Consider the following 16,080-nt stretch of genomic DNA (forward strand, 5'->3'; position numbering starts at 1 on the left):
CGTTAAAAACACATAAACAGTCTGGGGGGAAACGGTGGGATTTCTTACTCGAGCACGTCCCGGTTGAATTGCTTTTGCCGATTGCCGAGGAATTCACCGATCATCTGCCGGCTCAGTCCCTTCCGCTCCAGGATGAAACGTGCCACACCGACCGGCGTGTCTGACAGGAAGCCCCTCTCGATCAAATACTGGATCCCTTTCTCCGGTTTCCTGCCGGTAGGATGAGGAAGAGACTGCATGTGTAGCTGAAACCGTTTTCCCAGGGGCGTACCTAGGCAAACTGGCGCCCAGGGACAAAACCTGAGTTTGGCGCCCCCCCCGGCCCGGCGTATGGGCAACCACCCTCTCCCACCATGACCAAACAATGATTTTTTGTACCAGCTCACAAAACACCTCCCACTCCCAGCAAAACATACATAGCTCTCTCCCCACCAACTCTTTTCCTAATTTCCTCTAATCCTTGGCTTCGCGAGGAGGCGGTTGTTAGCCTGAGAGACAACTCCAAGCCGAGTGCAAGTGGGTGTGGCATGTAAATCTCTCACAGAATCACCACAATAAAACATTTACCAAACCAAATGTCAGCATCATATCTCACGAAAACACCTCCACCCAGTGGAATCGCTGAAACAGCACCACTTTCAATAGTGTTTAAACTAGGGAAAACTCAGATTCTTCTTTTTGATACGCCTTAAGGGGAGAATCAGGGGTCCCCGATTAAAACAAAATTGAAATTGATGCTGTTAATTCTCCCCCACCCTGAAACAGCATCACTTTTGAGGGTTGGAGATTCAGATGAAACAAATAGCAGATTCGGCTGGAACCTGGGCAAATTTCTTGGGGCACATGGGACGAGGCCGTGAATTATAAAGCTAGTCACCACCCAAGTTTCAGGACGTGCAAATGCACCGATTCTTATGATGCAACATGGGTTTTAGGGGTATTTTTTTTGGTGTTTTTTGACCTGCAAATGGGTAGCACCCATTTTTTAAAGCTAAGTGAAAACCATGTGGATTTGGGGCACCCCCTTTGGGTGTCCATAACTTTGCTTCCCCTGAACCAAACATCACCAAATTTGGGTGGTATCATTGGACAGTCTCTGGATGGTACCCTGAAATTTCGGTGACGCTAGCCTTAAAAATGAGCCCCCTGTAGGCCGGAACGTGAAAAAACACTTAAAAATTTAAAAAGACACAGGCGACCAATACCACAAGAATGTTGAAGCCCCGTGACCAAATGAGGTGCGCCCGGGTACCCCCCCTGTCCCTAGGCAGGAACGCCAGTGCGTTTTCCCCTGGGACCTACTGTCCAATATTTTTTTAAAGGAACAGAAACACCCCAGGCTTCGAAACAGCCAGGAGTGGCCGGCTTTGTGGCGGCACAGGGGTGGGTGGGCAACTTGAGCCGCTGGAGCCAACACAATGACGCTGGAGCAGGGTCAGCCTTTGACCCTCCTCAGTTTGACCCCGGCCTCAGTGAGACTTGGATCAAACTTTAAACCGCAGGCTCCAAAGTCTACAGCTTAAAAGCTGGACTCAGGTGCGCTGGGCCCGTAATGCTCCTGAACTCCATGTGTAGTTTGGGGCAGGGTGAGCACAGCGGGTCCCGTTCCCAAGCTCCACGTGAAGTTCAGGAGCGGGGCACGGCCGTGCAATGTGCCCCCCAGGTCTCTAGCCCCCGCCCCTGTGCTACACCACTGAAAACAGAAGGAAGTTTAGATATTCCATCGTACTAGACTCCAAGGAAAGGACCCTCCCCAGAAACCAGCAGTTAGTAACTCTTACTCCGAAATCTAATTGACCTCTAAGGGGCTCCTGGACTCAAACCAAGCTCAGTGCGGTTTCTGTTCAGGGAAGTCTACGAGCAAGCACTGAGCAAACAGCGTGACTTCTTCCACCCAAAACATTGTCCGACAAGATGGGAAAGGGGTTGGTTGTTTGCTAGAAACCGAATCGCAGGATTGCTGCGGGTGTCACATCTGAGTACACAGAAGTAGATGTGCCCGTCTACAAGCACAACCAGAGACTGACACATTAGATCCGGAGGAGGTTTACAGTCCAGGGGTCTGCAACCTGAGGATCTCCAGATGTTCGTGGACTACAATTCCCATCAGCCCCTGCCACCGTGGCCAATTGTAGTCCACGAACATCTGGAGAGCTGCAGGTTGCAGACCCCTGGTTCACACAGACGGAAGGTAAAGATGAAACTCGGAAATCACCCCCAGAAAGGAGGTTGTAGCATGGGGTGAGGCAGGCAAGACATACAGGCATAGCCCAGACCGGAAGGGGAGCAAGGAAAGGCGGGAAGTACACACAGACAGAAAACACTGGAGGAAGTCTAGGAATTGTGGGTTTTCAAGGCTGTGTGGCTGTGGCCCGGCAGTTTTTTGCTCCTAATGTTTCACCCACATCTATGGCTGGCACCTTCAGAGGCAGAAACACAACTCACTGTGACATGTCTCTGAAAATGTCAGTCATGGATTCGGGCAAAATATTCGGAGCAAAAACTACCAGACCACAGCCGCACCGCCCAGAAAACCCACAACAGCCAGTTGACTTTGGCGGTGAAAACCTCCGACAATTCATTGCACAAGTGAGACCAGAGGTTTGCTGCTGCCCAGATTAAGATCCAAATCAGGAAGCATTTTATAAGCTAGACAGACCAACAAGGATTGCTGGGCTACGCAAAGGGGTAGAGCTCTCCTGCCGCCTGGGATAGCAACACTGAGTCTCGTGGCGTAACGGTTAACGCTTTAGACTAGGGCAGGGGTCGGGAACCTTTTCCCCTCAAAGAGCCATTTGGCTCACCACCACCCTGCTTACCCCCCACCCACTCGCTTGCACGCTCCCCGTCCGCTCCCCCACCCATTTGCTCGCTCCCCCCCCCCGCCCACTCACCCCTTGGGGCCGGCGGGAGGCAACCAGCGGGGCGGACGGGAGGCAAAGCCCACGGCGCGGCCTAGCCGGCCGTGGGCAATGGATGCGCCCGCCCTGCTGCCTGCAGGGCGGGCGAGGATGGGGCCGGCGGCTCGGCTCATGGAGCCTCAGAACAGCGGCGGAAGAGCCACATGTGGCTCATGAGATGCGGGCTCCCAACCCCTGGACTAGGGTCTGGGAAACTCCGGTTCAAACCCCCACTCTGCCACAGAATCTTGCTGGGTGGCCTTAAGCCAGCCACACATCTAAGCTCCCTTGCAGGGTTGTGAGAATAAAATAGATGAGGGAAGAACGACATATGCAGATTGGGGAGAAAGGCAAGATATCAATACAGTAAATAAAATAAATGCCTCTCGGCAACCTTGAGTGACTCCAGGGCCTAGCCCCCCCCCCTCACGATCAGGGCCTAGCCCCCCTCCCCACCCTCACGATCAGGATCAGCCAGTTCTATATACCCCAAATCCTAAGCAGGAAACAGGTCAACCACAAAGACTTTAAAATCTCTCTCCTGGTCTGTGTTTGCAGCAGGGGAAGGCAGCGGGGATGGAATGAACGATTTCAGATGGCAGGAAAAGGGAGCATTTTTGCAGGTGTAAAGAATTCCTTGTTAAGCATATTTTTTTTAAAAAAACCACAACCGAGCATGTCAGGGGAACCTATCAGCCTGTTTTTTAATTTTGTTTTTTAATTTTGTGGCTAGTGTGCTATTATTTTTGATCACATGAACATCCCAGGTGGGATCCCTCCCATTTGCTTACATTTTACTCAAAAGCAGCCATGGGGGCAGTGGTGGTGGGGGTTGGCAGCAAGGGAGGGTTGCCAACTCTGCACTGGGAAATTCCTGGAGATTTGGGGTAGGCCCTGGAAAGGGTGGGGTTAGGGATGGGCCTTCCAAAACTACCATTTCTCCAGGTGACCTGGAGATCACCTATAATTCCAGGAAATCTTCAGGAGGTGGGGAACCGTGGTTGAGGCCATGGTGAGAAAGCCCCACCCTCACCTAGCCCTATGGTCCCAATCCCAACCCATCCTTCCCAAGGCCGGCTTTTAAATAAAAGTTAAAAGACACCAATCTCCAACTTCTCACAGTGTGTCCTGTTCATATCCTTGTTTGGAGGCATGTCTAGATCAGCCAGAGTTTGAAATTCTTCCAGCCAGCCACAAGGTGTCAGCAATCACTTGTTAGATTCAAAACTTTTCCCAGTTGCGTGCTTGGGGGTTGTGTGGAAGAAGCTAAAAGAGGTCAGTTGTGAAGGGGAAAGGGCAGAATGCCATAGAGCATGGCCAATTGGCAGGTGCTGATGGGAATTGTAGTCCATAACATCTGGAGTGCCAAAGGTTCGCCACCACGGCCATAGAGCATTCAGATCCAAGTGGAAGATTTTTTTCTCAATAAAGCAGTAGCCAGGAACCCCAAGCCAGGCGTGTGCATCAAGTTTGTGTTTTTTGTTTCCAATACAGCACTAGAAAGAGTCAAGAACAGTACAGATTCAGAGATCTGACTCCTGTTGGCTCCAGAAATGTGGGTTGGGAATGCCCTCAGTGAAGATCTAGAACCTGAACAGTTCCAGAACTCTAGTGACCGTCCATGAAAGAACTTACGGCTGTCTGGGTTTCAGACAGTGAGGAAAAATCTGAAACTTCCTCTTTGGATTTCAGGTCTATCTGGGTTGGAAAATTTCGGGTCCTATTATAAGGCAGCCAATCAGGGTAGGAATTACAAGGCAGGATAGGAAAATTATAAGGCAGCCAATCAGAGTGGGGAAATTTCAGGCCCCCATTATAAGGTAGCCAATTAGGGTGGGGAAATTTTGGGCCCCATTATAGCAGACAATCAGCGTGGGAAAATTTCAGGCCCCATTGTAAGGCAGTCAATCGGGGGGGGGGGGGGGATTTTGGCTCCGTTATAAAGCAGAAACAACAAAAAACGTGCTGCACTACTAGCTGCCTAAAAAGAAAAACTTTTTATAAATAGCAGGAGAAATCTAGGTCCTTATTTAAACTGTACATATGACTCTTAAACCTATAGATCCACTTGTTTTCCAACTGTAATAAATATTTCTTGGCATCTATTTGTCCATGTTTATCATCATCACAGAGTTGTAATACGCCAGATCTGAAATCTCTATCTGAATGATTAGCCTCAATAAAATGTTGAGCAAGGGGGGGGGTGTCTTCCTTATGGATTCTGGTGCTACTTCTATGCCCAGACCATCAAATTGTTTAGTTTGGTGTGCCAGTAAGCCTGTAGTTCCAGCATTGTTGCATGCCGCCCAGGTACCGGGATAGGCGGGTTATAAAACAAACAATAAATAAATAAATAAATAAATTGTTTAGTTTTGAGTGTACTTAGTCGCCTGTGATTTAACCTTGTTGTACGCCGCCCAGAGCCCTTCGGGGATAGGGCGGGTTATAAAACTAAACAATAAATAAATAAATAAATAAATTCTCAGGGATCTCCCCGTCATCTAACATAAACCTTGTCACATTGACAGATAAGAATGTATGTACATTTTGCAGTGTTACAGTTTGAAAATTGGGATCAATCCCACTGATATTGTGTCCTAGGATCCGTGATCATTTTGGTGTTGAGTGAGAAGTTGCATGGCGTACAACATTCACATTTGTAATGACCCACAAAGCCAGGGGTGAGGGTAAAGCTTGGTCTGATATCTGACTTTACAAGTTTCTGTCTAAAGTTGGAGGTCCGTCTGTATCCAATTCTAGGAGGGGTGGAGTATCCTGGGGTGTTAGACACTATATGCCAATGTCTATATATTATTATTATTATTTATTTAATTTGTATTTATTTAATTTGTATATAATTTGTGTTGTAGCTGGCACTTCATTGGTAAAATCTAAAGCCCGGGGCGGAGCAAGCGGAAACTGCGCTTGGGGCAGGTGTGCGCCCTGCGCCCCTGCCACAGCACTGCCCACCCCGGAACACCCCCGCCCCAGCCACGCTTCTGCCGCAGCTCCACCCGGGGCATCGCGCTCCCCCTGCCCGTTGGCCCTATGCCACTGCTAAAGCCCATGTAATGGTTTGAGGTAATTGTCTCTTTTTAGGTATTAGTAAGTCTGACTGCGGGACATGTTGAATACATTCCCAAGCGGTTTTTAGAATAGAAGTAGGGTACTGTCGAGATCAATATTGCTGCATGATCTGGCTAGCTTCTCTTTAAAAGGCTGTATTTTCAGTTGAGTTTCTCTTGGCTCTGTTGAGCCGACTACGTGGTAAATTAGCTCTCAGGGGCCTCAGATGAAATAAATGAAAGTGGAAGGCTTTGTTTTTATCTGTCGGTTTATGAAATTGTTGGAAAGCTATGTGCCGTTTACCATCTATAGATATATTGCGGTATCTAAGTAAGTGATTTTAACCTCATCAGAATGTCCTGTAAATGTAATGGAAGAATGAATGCTGTTAAGCCATGTTAAGAATTCAGATAACCGAATCCGGGAAACATAATGAATACTAAATCGTCTATACACCGCTTACAGCCCTGAACGAATTTGTAAAATGGATTAACATTCAGGACTTTCAGTACATTGGAGTAACCCTGTTCCTCTACAATTTGGGACTTTCATAATATTGTTGTGCACTTACTCATGCGTAACAATACATGTTTTTTAGGCGTGATAGAGATTATTATTGTGTTTGCATTGCTTTCGCAATATAGTTCACGTCAAATTTCCTTTCGTGGTGACAGTGGGGTTTGGTGCTGTATTATCATACATACCCTTTTTTATTGATAGTTTTAATACTGGATGTTTTTTTCATTGATAGTTTTAATACTGGACGCCATATGGCTTATACGGAACGCTGTAGTTTTATGTAATTTATATATTTGATGACGTTATTGATTTTAATTGTTATTGTTATTGCTATATTGTTTATAATGTTTGTTGTCCACCGCCCAGAGCCCTTAGTGGATGGGGCGGTTTATAAATGCAACAATAAACAAACAAACAAACAAACAAACAAATAAATAATGTTATAATAAACACACAGATGTATTTGGGCAGCTAGTAGTGCAGCACGTTTTTTGTTCTTTCCATTATCTACGTTGCACTAGTTCCCCATTATAAAGCGACCAACCAGGGTAGGAAAATTCCAGGCCCCATTATAAGGCTGCCAATCTGGGTTGGAAAATCTCTGGATATCTGACGGTGGAGTTTGGAGAGGGGAGGAACGACAGCAGAGTATAAGACCATTGAGTCCACCCTTCAGGGAACTGATCTCCGTCATCTGGGGATGAATTTTAATGGGAGGAGATCTCCAGCCTTCCCCTGGCCTTATAGTTTATCGCTGATAGATGATACACACTTCTGGAAACACCGGCAGTCTTATACCAGATTTCAGTGTGAGCCAATTCCAACGATGAAAGACCTAAAGTGTGTGCGAATCGGCAACCTCAGGCCCCGCAAGATATAAAGATTTCCCCATTTTCAGATAAAAATGCCTGTTAGGTGTATTTCCGGATGTGTGTTCTATGATAATATTGTTTTGCATTTATGACCACTGAGGAAGACGAAATAGGCGGAAACGCACATGGTCCTACACTGGTCTTTTATAATGACTGCATCATCAACAGTGTCTGAGAATCTTGGTAATAGTTTATACTGATTTTTTTAAATGCCTAGCCCAGGGGTGTCCAACTGAAGCGCCAGAGTCGGATACCTCGGGCCTAGCCTGTATTCCAGGGCCTGTGTTTTTAACAAACCTTTTTGTGTACGCCACATAATAAATATAATTATTTTGTTCTAGTTTTTACAGTTTTTAGCTCAACCTCTGATTCAAGAAATATCCAGGGGGTTCCTGGCTTGCACCCCACAAGTCACTCTGGGGTACCATCTGGATGTCTGCAGCCCAGTCCTGGACCAAACCCCGGTGAGGCACATGTGAGCAAAGATCATCGCTGGCAGAACGTTCCTGACATGGCCAGGTGCCCAGAGGCCGCAACGTGAGTCATGGCTCCAGCTGGTTGAATCTGAAGCGAAGGCCGCCTCCCAACCCACACGGGCCTGCCTCCTGCATCTTGCCAGCAAAACAGATGCTGGCTTGCTCAGAGCAACAGGAAGCCGAGAGTCGGCCCCGTCCCCCCCTCGCTCCCTTGGCCCTGAAGACTGGTGCGCACTGCAGGCAGCAGGGACCAGCGTGCAATGGCTTGCCAACTCCAGGTTCCGAAATTCCTGGAGATTTAAGGGTGGAGTATAGGGAGGCTAGGGTTTGGGAAAGGGAGGGGGGCCTCAGCAGGGTAAAGTACCCCAGAGCCCACCCTTCAAAGAAGAAGAAGACGAGTTTGGATGTATATCCCCCCCCCTTTCTCTCCTGTAAGGAGACTTAAAGGGGCTGACAATCTCCTTTCCCTTCTCCCCCCTGCCAACAACAAACACCCTGTAGGGTGGGTGGGGTTGAGAGAACTCCAAAGAACTATGACTAGCCAAAGGTCACCCAGCTGGCATGTGTTCGGAGTGCACAAGCTAATCTGGTTCACCAGATAAGCCTCCACAGCTCTAGTGGCAGAGCTGGGAATCAAACCCAGTTCTCCAGATTAGAGTGCACCTGCTTTTAACCACTACACCACGCCGCCGTTTTCTCCAGGGGAAAGGATCTGTGAAGTCTGAAGGCCAGTTGTAATTGCAGGAGAACTCCTGGTTTCACCTGGAGGTTGGCAAGCACCAATCTAGGTCAGACAGGAAGCAAGACAGGAAAGGGGAAGACAGGGCCAAAGGGTTACGAGCAAAAATGCAGGTCGCCTCCTTGACGCTGTCCCTGGCGCCGAGTCTCTCGGAACAGCGCGACAACACGTTTTATTTTTTTTACTGCAGGGAGAACTGACCCCAAGAAATACAGCTCAGCAGAAAGTGATGCTAGATTTCTGCCTGCCCGATAAAGGTACAGGAGGGTGGCAGCTGGGGAAACCTCGGGCAGAAACAGGAGAACTGGAACAAACCCCTGCAGCTCTCTGCTGGAGCCGTCTGGGGTCAGTGGGCAGCAGAAATCCAGCCCTTCGACTGCTTCCGCTTGGGCAAATTTCCACCCCGTGCTCCAACCTCCCCACGCCAAATCCGCCTGTCCCTTAGATTTAAAAGGACACGATCTTCTCCCTGCCTCCGGGGTCTCCAGTTCACCGGCTTCTCTCCCCCTCCCTGCAACCGTTGCTGTTAATAATCTCTTATTCAGCGTGTTGGCTCGGCTGGGAGGAGGGCGGGCAACACACCACAAAAGCAGAACCGCCCTGGGTCGGAGAACTTTGCATTATGGTTACTGAGCGACAAGATGATCACCACCATCGCGAGATGCCGCCGTGTCCCTAAAATACCCAAATCCCACAAGCGGGAAACCTCAAGCAGCGTCATCCGAATCTAGTGACTTCATTTCTGCACTTTTATGTGGCTGTTATTTCTCAGGGACCTTTTAGACTCTTGAGTTATTATTTTGGCACAAACACAAAAGGGGAAGCAGGAACCTGGGAGACAAAAAAAGCTGTTGGTATATTTGAAAGACAGCCAAGAAGTTTTCCGTGTGCACAATTCTGCACCGCAGCGAAATGCTTTCTTTGTTCGCTTGATGGCAGAGAGGCACGAACCCCGACACTCCCCGAATGGCCAGCACTGCAGGGGCGCTTGGCTTCAACCTAGCCTGTGGGGCTGACAATGGCTGCCCCTGTCCCCTCCAGCAGTGTTGGAAGACGCAACTGGTGCGCTGCTGTTCCAGCTGAACGGTCTCAGCCAAGCGGCTCCCGCAGTGTTGGCGGAGCGGTCAGGGCTTGGCTGGTTCACTCTTGGCGGCCGGCGGCCCAATGAGACCTTTCCAAACCAAACCAGCCGCCAGCCTGCCCCCACCTGAGCCTTGCACACTACATGCGCAGCCATCGCCGTTCCCCATACTACGGCATGACCACGGGGACAGAGCTTGCAGACCGCAGGAGAGAGAGAACATAAGAACAAGCCAGCTGGATCAGACCAGAGTCCATCTAGTCCAGCATTCTGCTACTCGCAGTGGCCCACCAAGTGCCTTTGGGAGCTCACATGCAGGATGTGAAAGCAATGGCCTTCTGCTGCTGCTGCTGCTGCTCCCGAGCACCTGGTCTGCTAAGGCATCTGCAATCTGAGATCAAGGAGGATCAAGATTGGTAGCCATAGATCGACTTCTCCTCCATAAATCTGTCCAAACCTTTTTTAAAGCTATCCAGGTGAGTGGCCATCACCACCTCCTGTGGCAGGATATTCCAAACACCAATCATAGTACGTTATGAAGTAGTGAACTTTCCCTTTGATTAGTCCTAATTCTTCCCCCCAGCATTTTCAATGGATGCCCCCTGGTTCTAGTATTGTGAGAAAGAGAGAAAAATGTCTCTCTGTCAACATTTTCTACCCCCTGCATAATTTTATAGACTTCAATCCTATCCCCCCTCAGACGTCTCCTCTCCAAACTAAAGAGTCCCAAATGCTGCAGCCTCTCCTCATAAGGAAGGCGCTCCAGTCCCTCAATCATCCTTGTTGCCCTTCTCTGCACTTTTTCTATCTCCTCAATATCCTTTTTGAGGTTCAGACTACTGGCTCAAGGCCAGCTTGGAGAAGGGCGTTTCAGGTGGGCCGCCGTGTCAACCTGCAGAAGGGAATCGGGATTCGAATGCGGTAGCACCTTCAGGGCCAACGGGATTTCCAGGGTAGAAGCTTGCGAGAGTCAGTGCTCAGGATAGCTGACCAAGGGAACTTTGACTCTCCAAAGTTTCTCTTCTGGAGATCTTCTTGATTTAAGGAACTACTTTAAGGAGCTACTGGACTCGAATCATGGAAGAGGAGGGCAAGTGTTTTTTGTCAGGGACCCAGGGCAACAGACTCACACAGCCTGTGCAGAGGGGGCAGACACAGCTATATGGGGCAACAACCCCTCCCCCTGTGAGCTGCGAGGCCACCTTATTGATGCTGTGCCAGTTGGCCAACTAACAAAACACTGCGCAGAACTGAAGAACAGACGCAGTGTTTTGTTAGTTGGCCAACTGGCCAAGCCAGCAGGGGTTGATGGGAATTGCAGTCCATGAACATCTGAAGCGCCAGAGTTGGACACCCCTGGATTAGAGGGACTACTGCCCCCCACTTTTTCCAAGAAGATCCAAGATCGCTCGGGCGTCCTCCTTCCGACCTGCTCTGGCGGGGTCACTTCTGACCAGGCTACGGGGAGGCCAGCTCTATATGAAAGATCAGCAACAGAACTGGCGTTTATGTGAACGGTAACTATTAAGATGAGCTGGATTCGAGTCCAGGAGAACCTCAGGGACCAACAACATTTTAGGGGAATACACATTCCAGGATCCCCTTCAGCAGATATTATCCAAAGCTTATAACCTGATATAACTTGTTGGTTTCTAAGGTGCTACTGGATTTGAAAGCAGCTGGTCCATTCCAGAGCAACACGCTACCCTCTGAAACAGTAGAATCCTAGAATCATAGAGCTGGAAGAGACCCCAAGAGCCGTCAAATCCAGCCCCCTGCCAGGCAGAGACACATAATCAGTAAATATGAAGCCTCTTCTGATAGCGCCGCACTTCTCCTTGGCAAGGCCGTGTCCTCCCGACATTTCCCTCCCAATCCTGCGCTCTGTGCTGCTAGACTGTGCCCGCAAGACCCCGTGACCCTGTCCCCCCCTGTCCCCCCCCGTCCCGCATCTCGTACTTGTTGAAGAGGTTCAAGCCAATGCGGTACTGGCGCCGCTGCACGATGTCGTTGTTGAAGGCCGGCGAGTCCCAGCTGTGCCGCGTCTCCCGCTGGTAGGTCTGTTTGCAGGGCCCGCCAGGGGCCGAGGAGGTGACGGGGGCAGGCGGGGGAGGGTCCCGGAGGCTGTCCCGCGAGGAGGAGCCCGAGCTGCAGTTGATGGTCTCGTTGGAGTTGGTGGTGCTGTTGAGGCTGTCGTTGTCGCCATCTGAGTTGTCCGGTGGAGGGGGCGGGGGCAGGCGGCCGGGGGCCTGAGGGGGCGGCAGAGGCAGAGGTGGAGGTGGCTGGTTTGGTTCGGGGTGATAATGCCGGTGTGGGTGCGGGGAACGGGAGGGCCCGCCAGGGTGCTTGAGGGTGCCGTGGGGACTGCAGCCGTCTTGCTCATATATGAGGCCCCGGTTCAGAGAGCCCCGGTCAGAGCGGTCGCTTAGGTCCACCGAGCTGTCGCTGGGAGGCTCGATGGTGAGCAACGGGAGGTGGGCCGCGCGCAGGCGGAAGTCCCGGCATTCCATACAAGGCGTGCTGCGCCGGCTGCCGCCTCCGTTCTCCCGGCTATCCTCCCTCTGGGGCCCACCCCAGTACTCTGGCCGAGGAGGGGGCGGGATGGGCCCTCCTCCGCCAGAATCGGGCGGCTCAGTACTGGGTGGGCGCTCCAGGGAGAGGGGTGACGTGGGACCCCCCTCGTCCAGGTACAGCGTCACGTCACTGAAAGAAGTGGCCGCGCTGTCCCCCTGCTGCTCCTTGGACTCGCTCTTCTCCAAAGAGGGGCCTCCCGGCCCTCCCTCCTGCCCCAGTGGGTGGCAGTTCAGAGCTTCGTCAATGGACTCGGCCAAAGATTTTACCTGTCGGGAGGCAGAGAAGGAAGTTAGCCGGGGTGGAGTCGGCGCCGTGCCACGCGTCCTGTGTGCTAAAGAAGGGGGGAATGGGAGCAAAGCACACCCTTGACACCCAGACTCAGCGCCCTGCGTAAATTAAGCAAATGTGCACAGCTAGTTCAGTATCTGCAATGTAAATAAATAAAAATAAGCAAAGCATGCTTCCGGTCACCTTTTGGACCGCTTACAGAACCACCCGGAGCAGAGCAGCGCCCTCCTAGATGTATGTAAGTCAGCTGGGAAGGGCGTAACTCTGCTCAGGTTGAAGGCAACATCAAATTAAAGCACAGAGCATGAAGAATGTAAGCGCCGCTGTTAAGAGAGATCCCTGTTCCCGCTTAACCACACCAGATGACCTTGGGCCGTTTTGCTTCTGTAACCCTGTGGCGGCTAGCAAGGTGGGAGGGGTCACCCTGTCCAGTCATGTGAGGGCTCTGGAGGCAGGCCAGGATATCAGAAAACAAGCAGCGATGCAAAGGAAAAAAACCCCAAAAGTGACTCTGTCAATTTACTGCCAAAGCTTGACGAATGCAAGAAAAGGAATGCAAAACCCGCTGGAAATGCAAGCAGCAATCTTGGCGCCCCTCTCCGTCTTCTGGCTGCAAGAGCACGTGGCAACAAAGAGAGAAAGAATGGACCCAGGGAAAGGTTTACGTACAAGAACTGTGGCAGGTGGGCTGACGCCTTGCTTATTTGGGCACACTTGTTTTGTCCCTCTCCGCTTCGCCTCTGGCGAGTAAGGATCGTCTCCAGGTGAATAAATAAGGACACTTTTCTCAACTAAAGGGGAACTGGTTCTCCCGACCCCCACACAAAGAGCGCCCCTTTCTTCAGCCTGTTTATATGTCACAAAAGACTTGCACTGCGATGTGCTGGTAGACCAGGCTAGGAAACATGTCACTGACCCATAACTGACAGACAAGTTACTTCTGGGGGTGATTCCGGCTGTTTCCCACCCTTGCCCCATTCTGGTGCAAAAAGTCGCGCCAGAAGTGTTCTTATTTTCCCCACAGAAAGCGATAAGCGCGCGCAGGGCAAGAGAAAGCGGGTTGCGACAAGAAACCTTGCCCTGATGTGCCTCCTCTCTCGTCGCTGCAAAGAGGAAGCGCGTCAAGGCAAGATTTCTTGTCCCAACATGTTTCCGGTCCCACCATGCGCCCCAGCAGGGGAGGCACTTATTGCTGCAACGAATTATTATTTTATTATTATTATTAATTCAATTTCTATACCGCCCAATTCCCAAAGGGCTCCGGGTGGTGAACAACAAAGCAGGAGCAAATCCGGTACAATACAAACATAGGCTCCGTCAATAAAACATCTTAAAGTACATAAAAACAGCGGCTAACAATTAGCAAATTAAACAAGAGGTGTCCAGGCTCAATTAAAAAACCCACCCCAAGAAGGGGGGGGACGGCAGGCCCCTCAATATGAGGAGCTCTGTTGTACCAGTGCCAAAGCAGGAGCAGTGGGGGGGCACCATATCAGCGGCTGGACACTCCAAAGGCCCGGTGGAACAACACAGTCTTACAGGCTCCCCTGCGGAACTCACCCAGACCCAAGAGGTCTCGATATTAAAGTTGGTGGGAGGGTGTTCCATCAGGCCGGGGCCAGCGCCAGAAAGTCCTGGTCTGTGTGGAGGCTTCTGCCGTGACACTGAGGGGCCGGGGACCATCAGTAAATTAGCCCCTGCTGGAACGCAGAGGTCGAGTAGGGAAATATGGGGGGTGATGCGAACCCGAAGGTACGAGGGTCCCAGACCGCGTAATGCCTGGAAGGTCAGAATCTACACCTTGAAGATGATTCGGAATTCAAATGGGAGCCAATGCAGCTGGCGCAACACAGGCTGGATATGCTCTCTAAAGGCGCCTCATGTGAGCAGGCGCGCAGCTGCATTTTGGACCAGCTTTAGTTTCCGGATCAAACGCAAGGGAAGGCCCGCGTAGAGCAAGTTACAATAGTCTAGCCTGGAGGTGACCGTTGCATGGATCACGGTGGCTAGGTCCGTTTGCGCAGGTATTTGCAGTAGCCATGAAGACTCCATACAAGGTGGGGGGGGGGGGGGGAATTCTGTCATTTTCTGTCGTTTTCTCTCTCCCTGCAAGTTTTTTTTAATGTTGTAGTTTTATTGCTGGGTGTTGAAACATTATAGGAAGAGGGCAACTCGTAAACTTTTTAAAAAGGAAAAAGCCATAACTGGTGGCTGAGAGGCAGTAGGTTGGGAATGACAGGCACAAGAGGACGAGGCGGGGAAACGGTACCGATACGTGCATATGGGTCTTAAAATGGGAACTTTCCAATCCACAGGGTAACCAAACCTGCTTTGGGTGTGATACTTCCAGAAATATAATACTAAAGCAGGGTTTTTCTCCCGGGCGGTGGGGGGGGGGGGGGGGGGAAGAGAGAGAGAACACAAGTTCTCTCTGCATTGCCCCCTATGTCCCTAGTCGGTCCCTGCGATCAGCAGAGGCCAATTTGCTGGTGGTCCCCGGCCCCTCGATGATGCGACTGGCCTCCACGCGGGCCAGGACTTTTACAGCGCTGGCCCCGGCCTGGTGGAACACCCTCCCTCCAGCTGTCCGGGCCCTGCGGGACCTTGGTGAGTTCCGCAGGGCCTGTAAGACCGTGTTGTTCCACCGGGCTTTTGGAGTGTCCAGCCGCTGATGTGGTGCCCCCTCCTTGTTCTCTGCTCTCTGCTCTTTGCCCTTGTGTTGTTCCATCAGCCCCCCCCCCTCATATTGAGGGACCGCTCCCTTTCCGGGGGTAGGTTTTACATTGGGGTTCTTTGGATGCCTCTTGCTTATTTGCTTATTTATCTATTCACTAATTATTAACCGCTGTTTTAGGAAGATTTAAGATATTTTATTGCTTTTAATTGGATGGAGCCTATGTACTTGTTCTCTTATGTATGATTTGCTCCTTGTTTGACATTGTTGATCACCGCCCGGAGCCCTTCGGGGATCGGGCGGTATAGAAATCGAAACAATAGATAGATAGATAGATAGATAGATAGATAGATAGATAGATAGATAAAGTGAGTGAATGCAAAACCCAGAAAATGAACCACTGTCCAATTAGGGTGTGCAGAAGCTTCTAAAAAATACCCGTTGCGTTTTGAGAGACAAGGCAGGTTGGGCCGGATAGTGGCCCGCACGGCTGTTTTACTGTGGGCTCTGTTGAAAAATCTACGAAAAACAAGAAGACGCCACCAGAGATTCGGCTCAGTGTTCCAGTTGCCTCACATCTGGCCCTTCTTTGAGATGTCTGCAGGTCTGGTCACTTGTTCCTGGTTTAGTTTCTGTACCTCAAAGGGGCCAGAAACATGCACTTTTTCACCCAAGTCAGAGTTGCTCAGTTAAGCCTTTCCCAAACTCAGAACGAATATCTGCACGTGTGTAGTACAGATAACAAACTGCACAATACGTTCAGACCTGGATATACCCAGAAATGAAGGGGACAATCATGTGTATGGGGTGGGAATCATCCCAGTGCAAAACTGGAAAAACACAAGTAAAAATAATGTTAAAAGCTGTTTAGGGAACAATTCTAAGTACATC

General features: G+C 50.5%; 1 protein-coding gene across 1 annotated transcript in view; it reads right to left on the reverse strand.

Moving 5' to 3' along the window:
- Positions 1-44: 44 nt before the first annotated feature.
- The window catches only part of LOC125427900 (IQ motif and SEC7 domain-containing protein 2-like), a 39,055-nt gene continuing 23,019 nt past the window's right edge, over positions 45-16,080 (reverse strand). The window contains exons 2-4 of the mRNA XM_048487467.1: positions 15,628-15,708; positions 11,613-12,551; positions 45-210 (exon numbers count right to left, since the gene is read on the reverse strand). Of these exons, the coding sequence (XP_048343424.1) occupies positions 45-210; positions 11,613-12,551; positions 15,628-15,708 (1,186 nt within the window). The remainder of the gene's footprint in view (positions 211-11,612; positions 12,552-15,627; positions 15,709-16,080) is intronic.

This window comes from Sphaerodactylus townsendi, linkage group LG03 (genome assembly GCF_021028975.2).
Source record: "Sphaerodactylus townsendi isolate TG3544 linkage group LG03, MPM_Stown_v2.3, whole genome shotgun sequence".
Classification (NCBI taxonomy): Eukaryota; Metazoa; Chordata; class Lepidosauria; order Squamata; family Sphaerodactylidae; genus Sphaerodactylus; species Sphaerodactylus townsendi.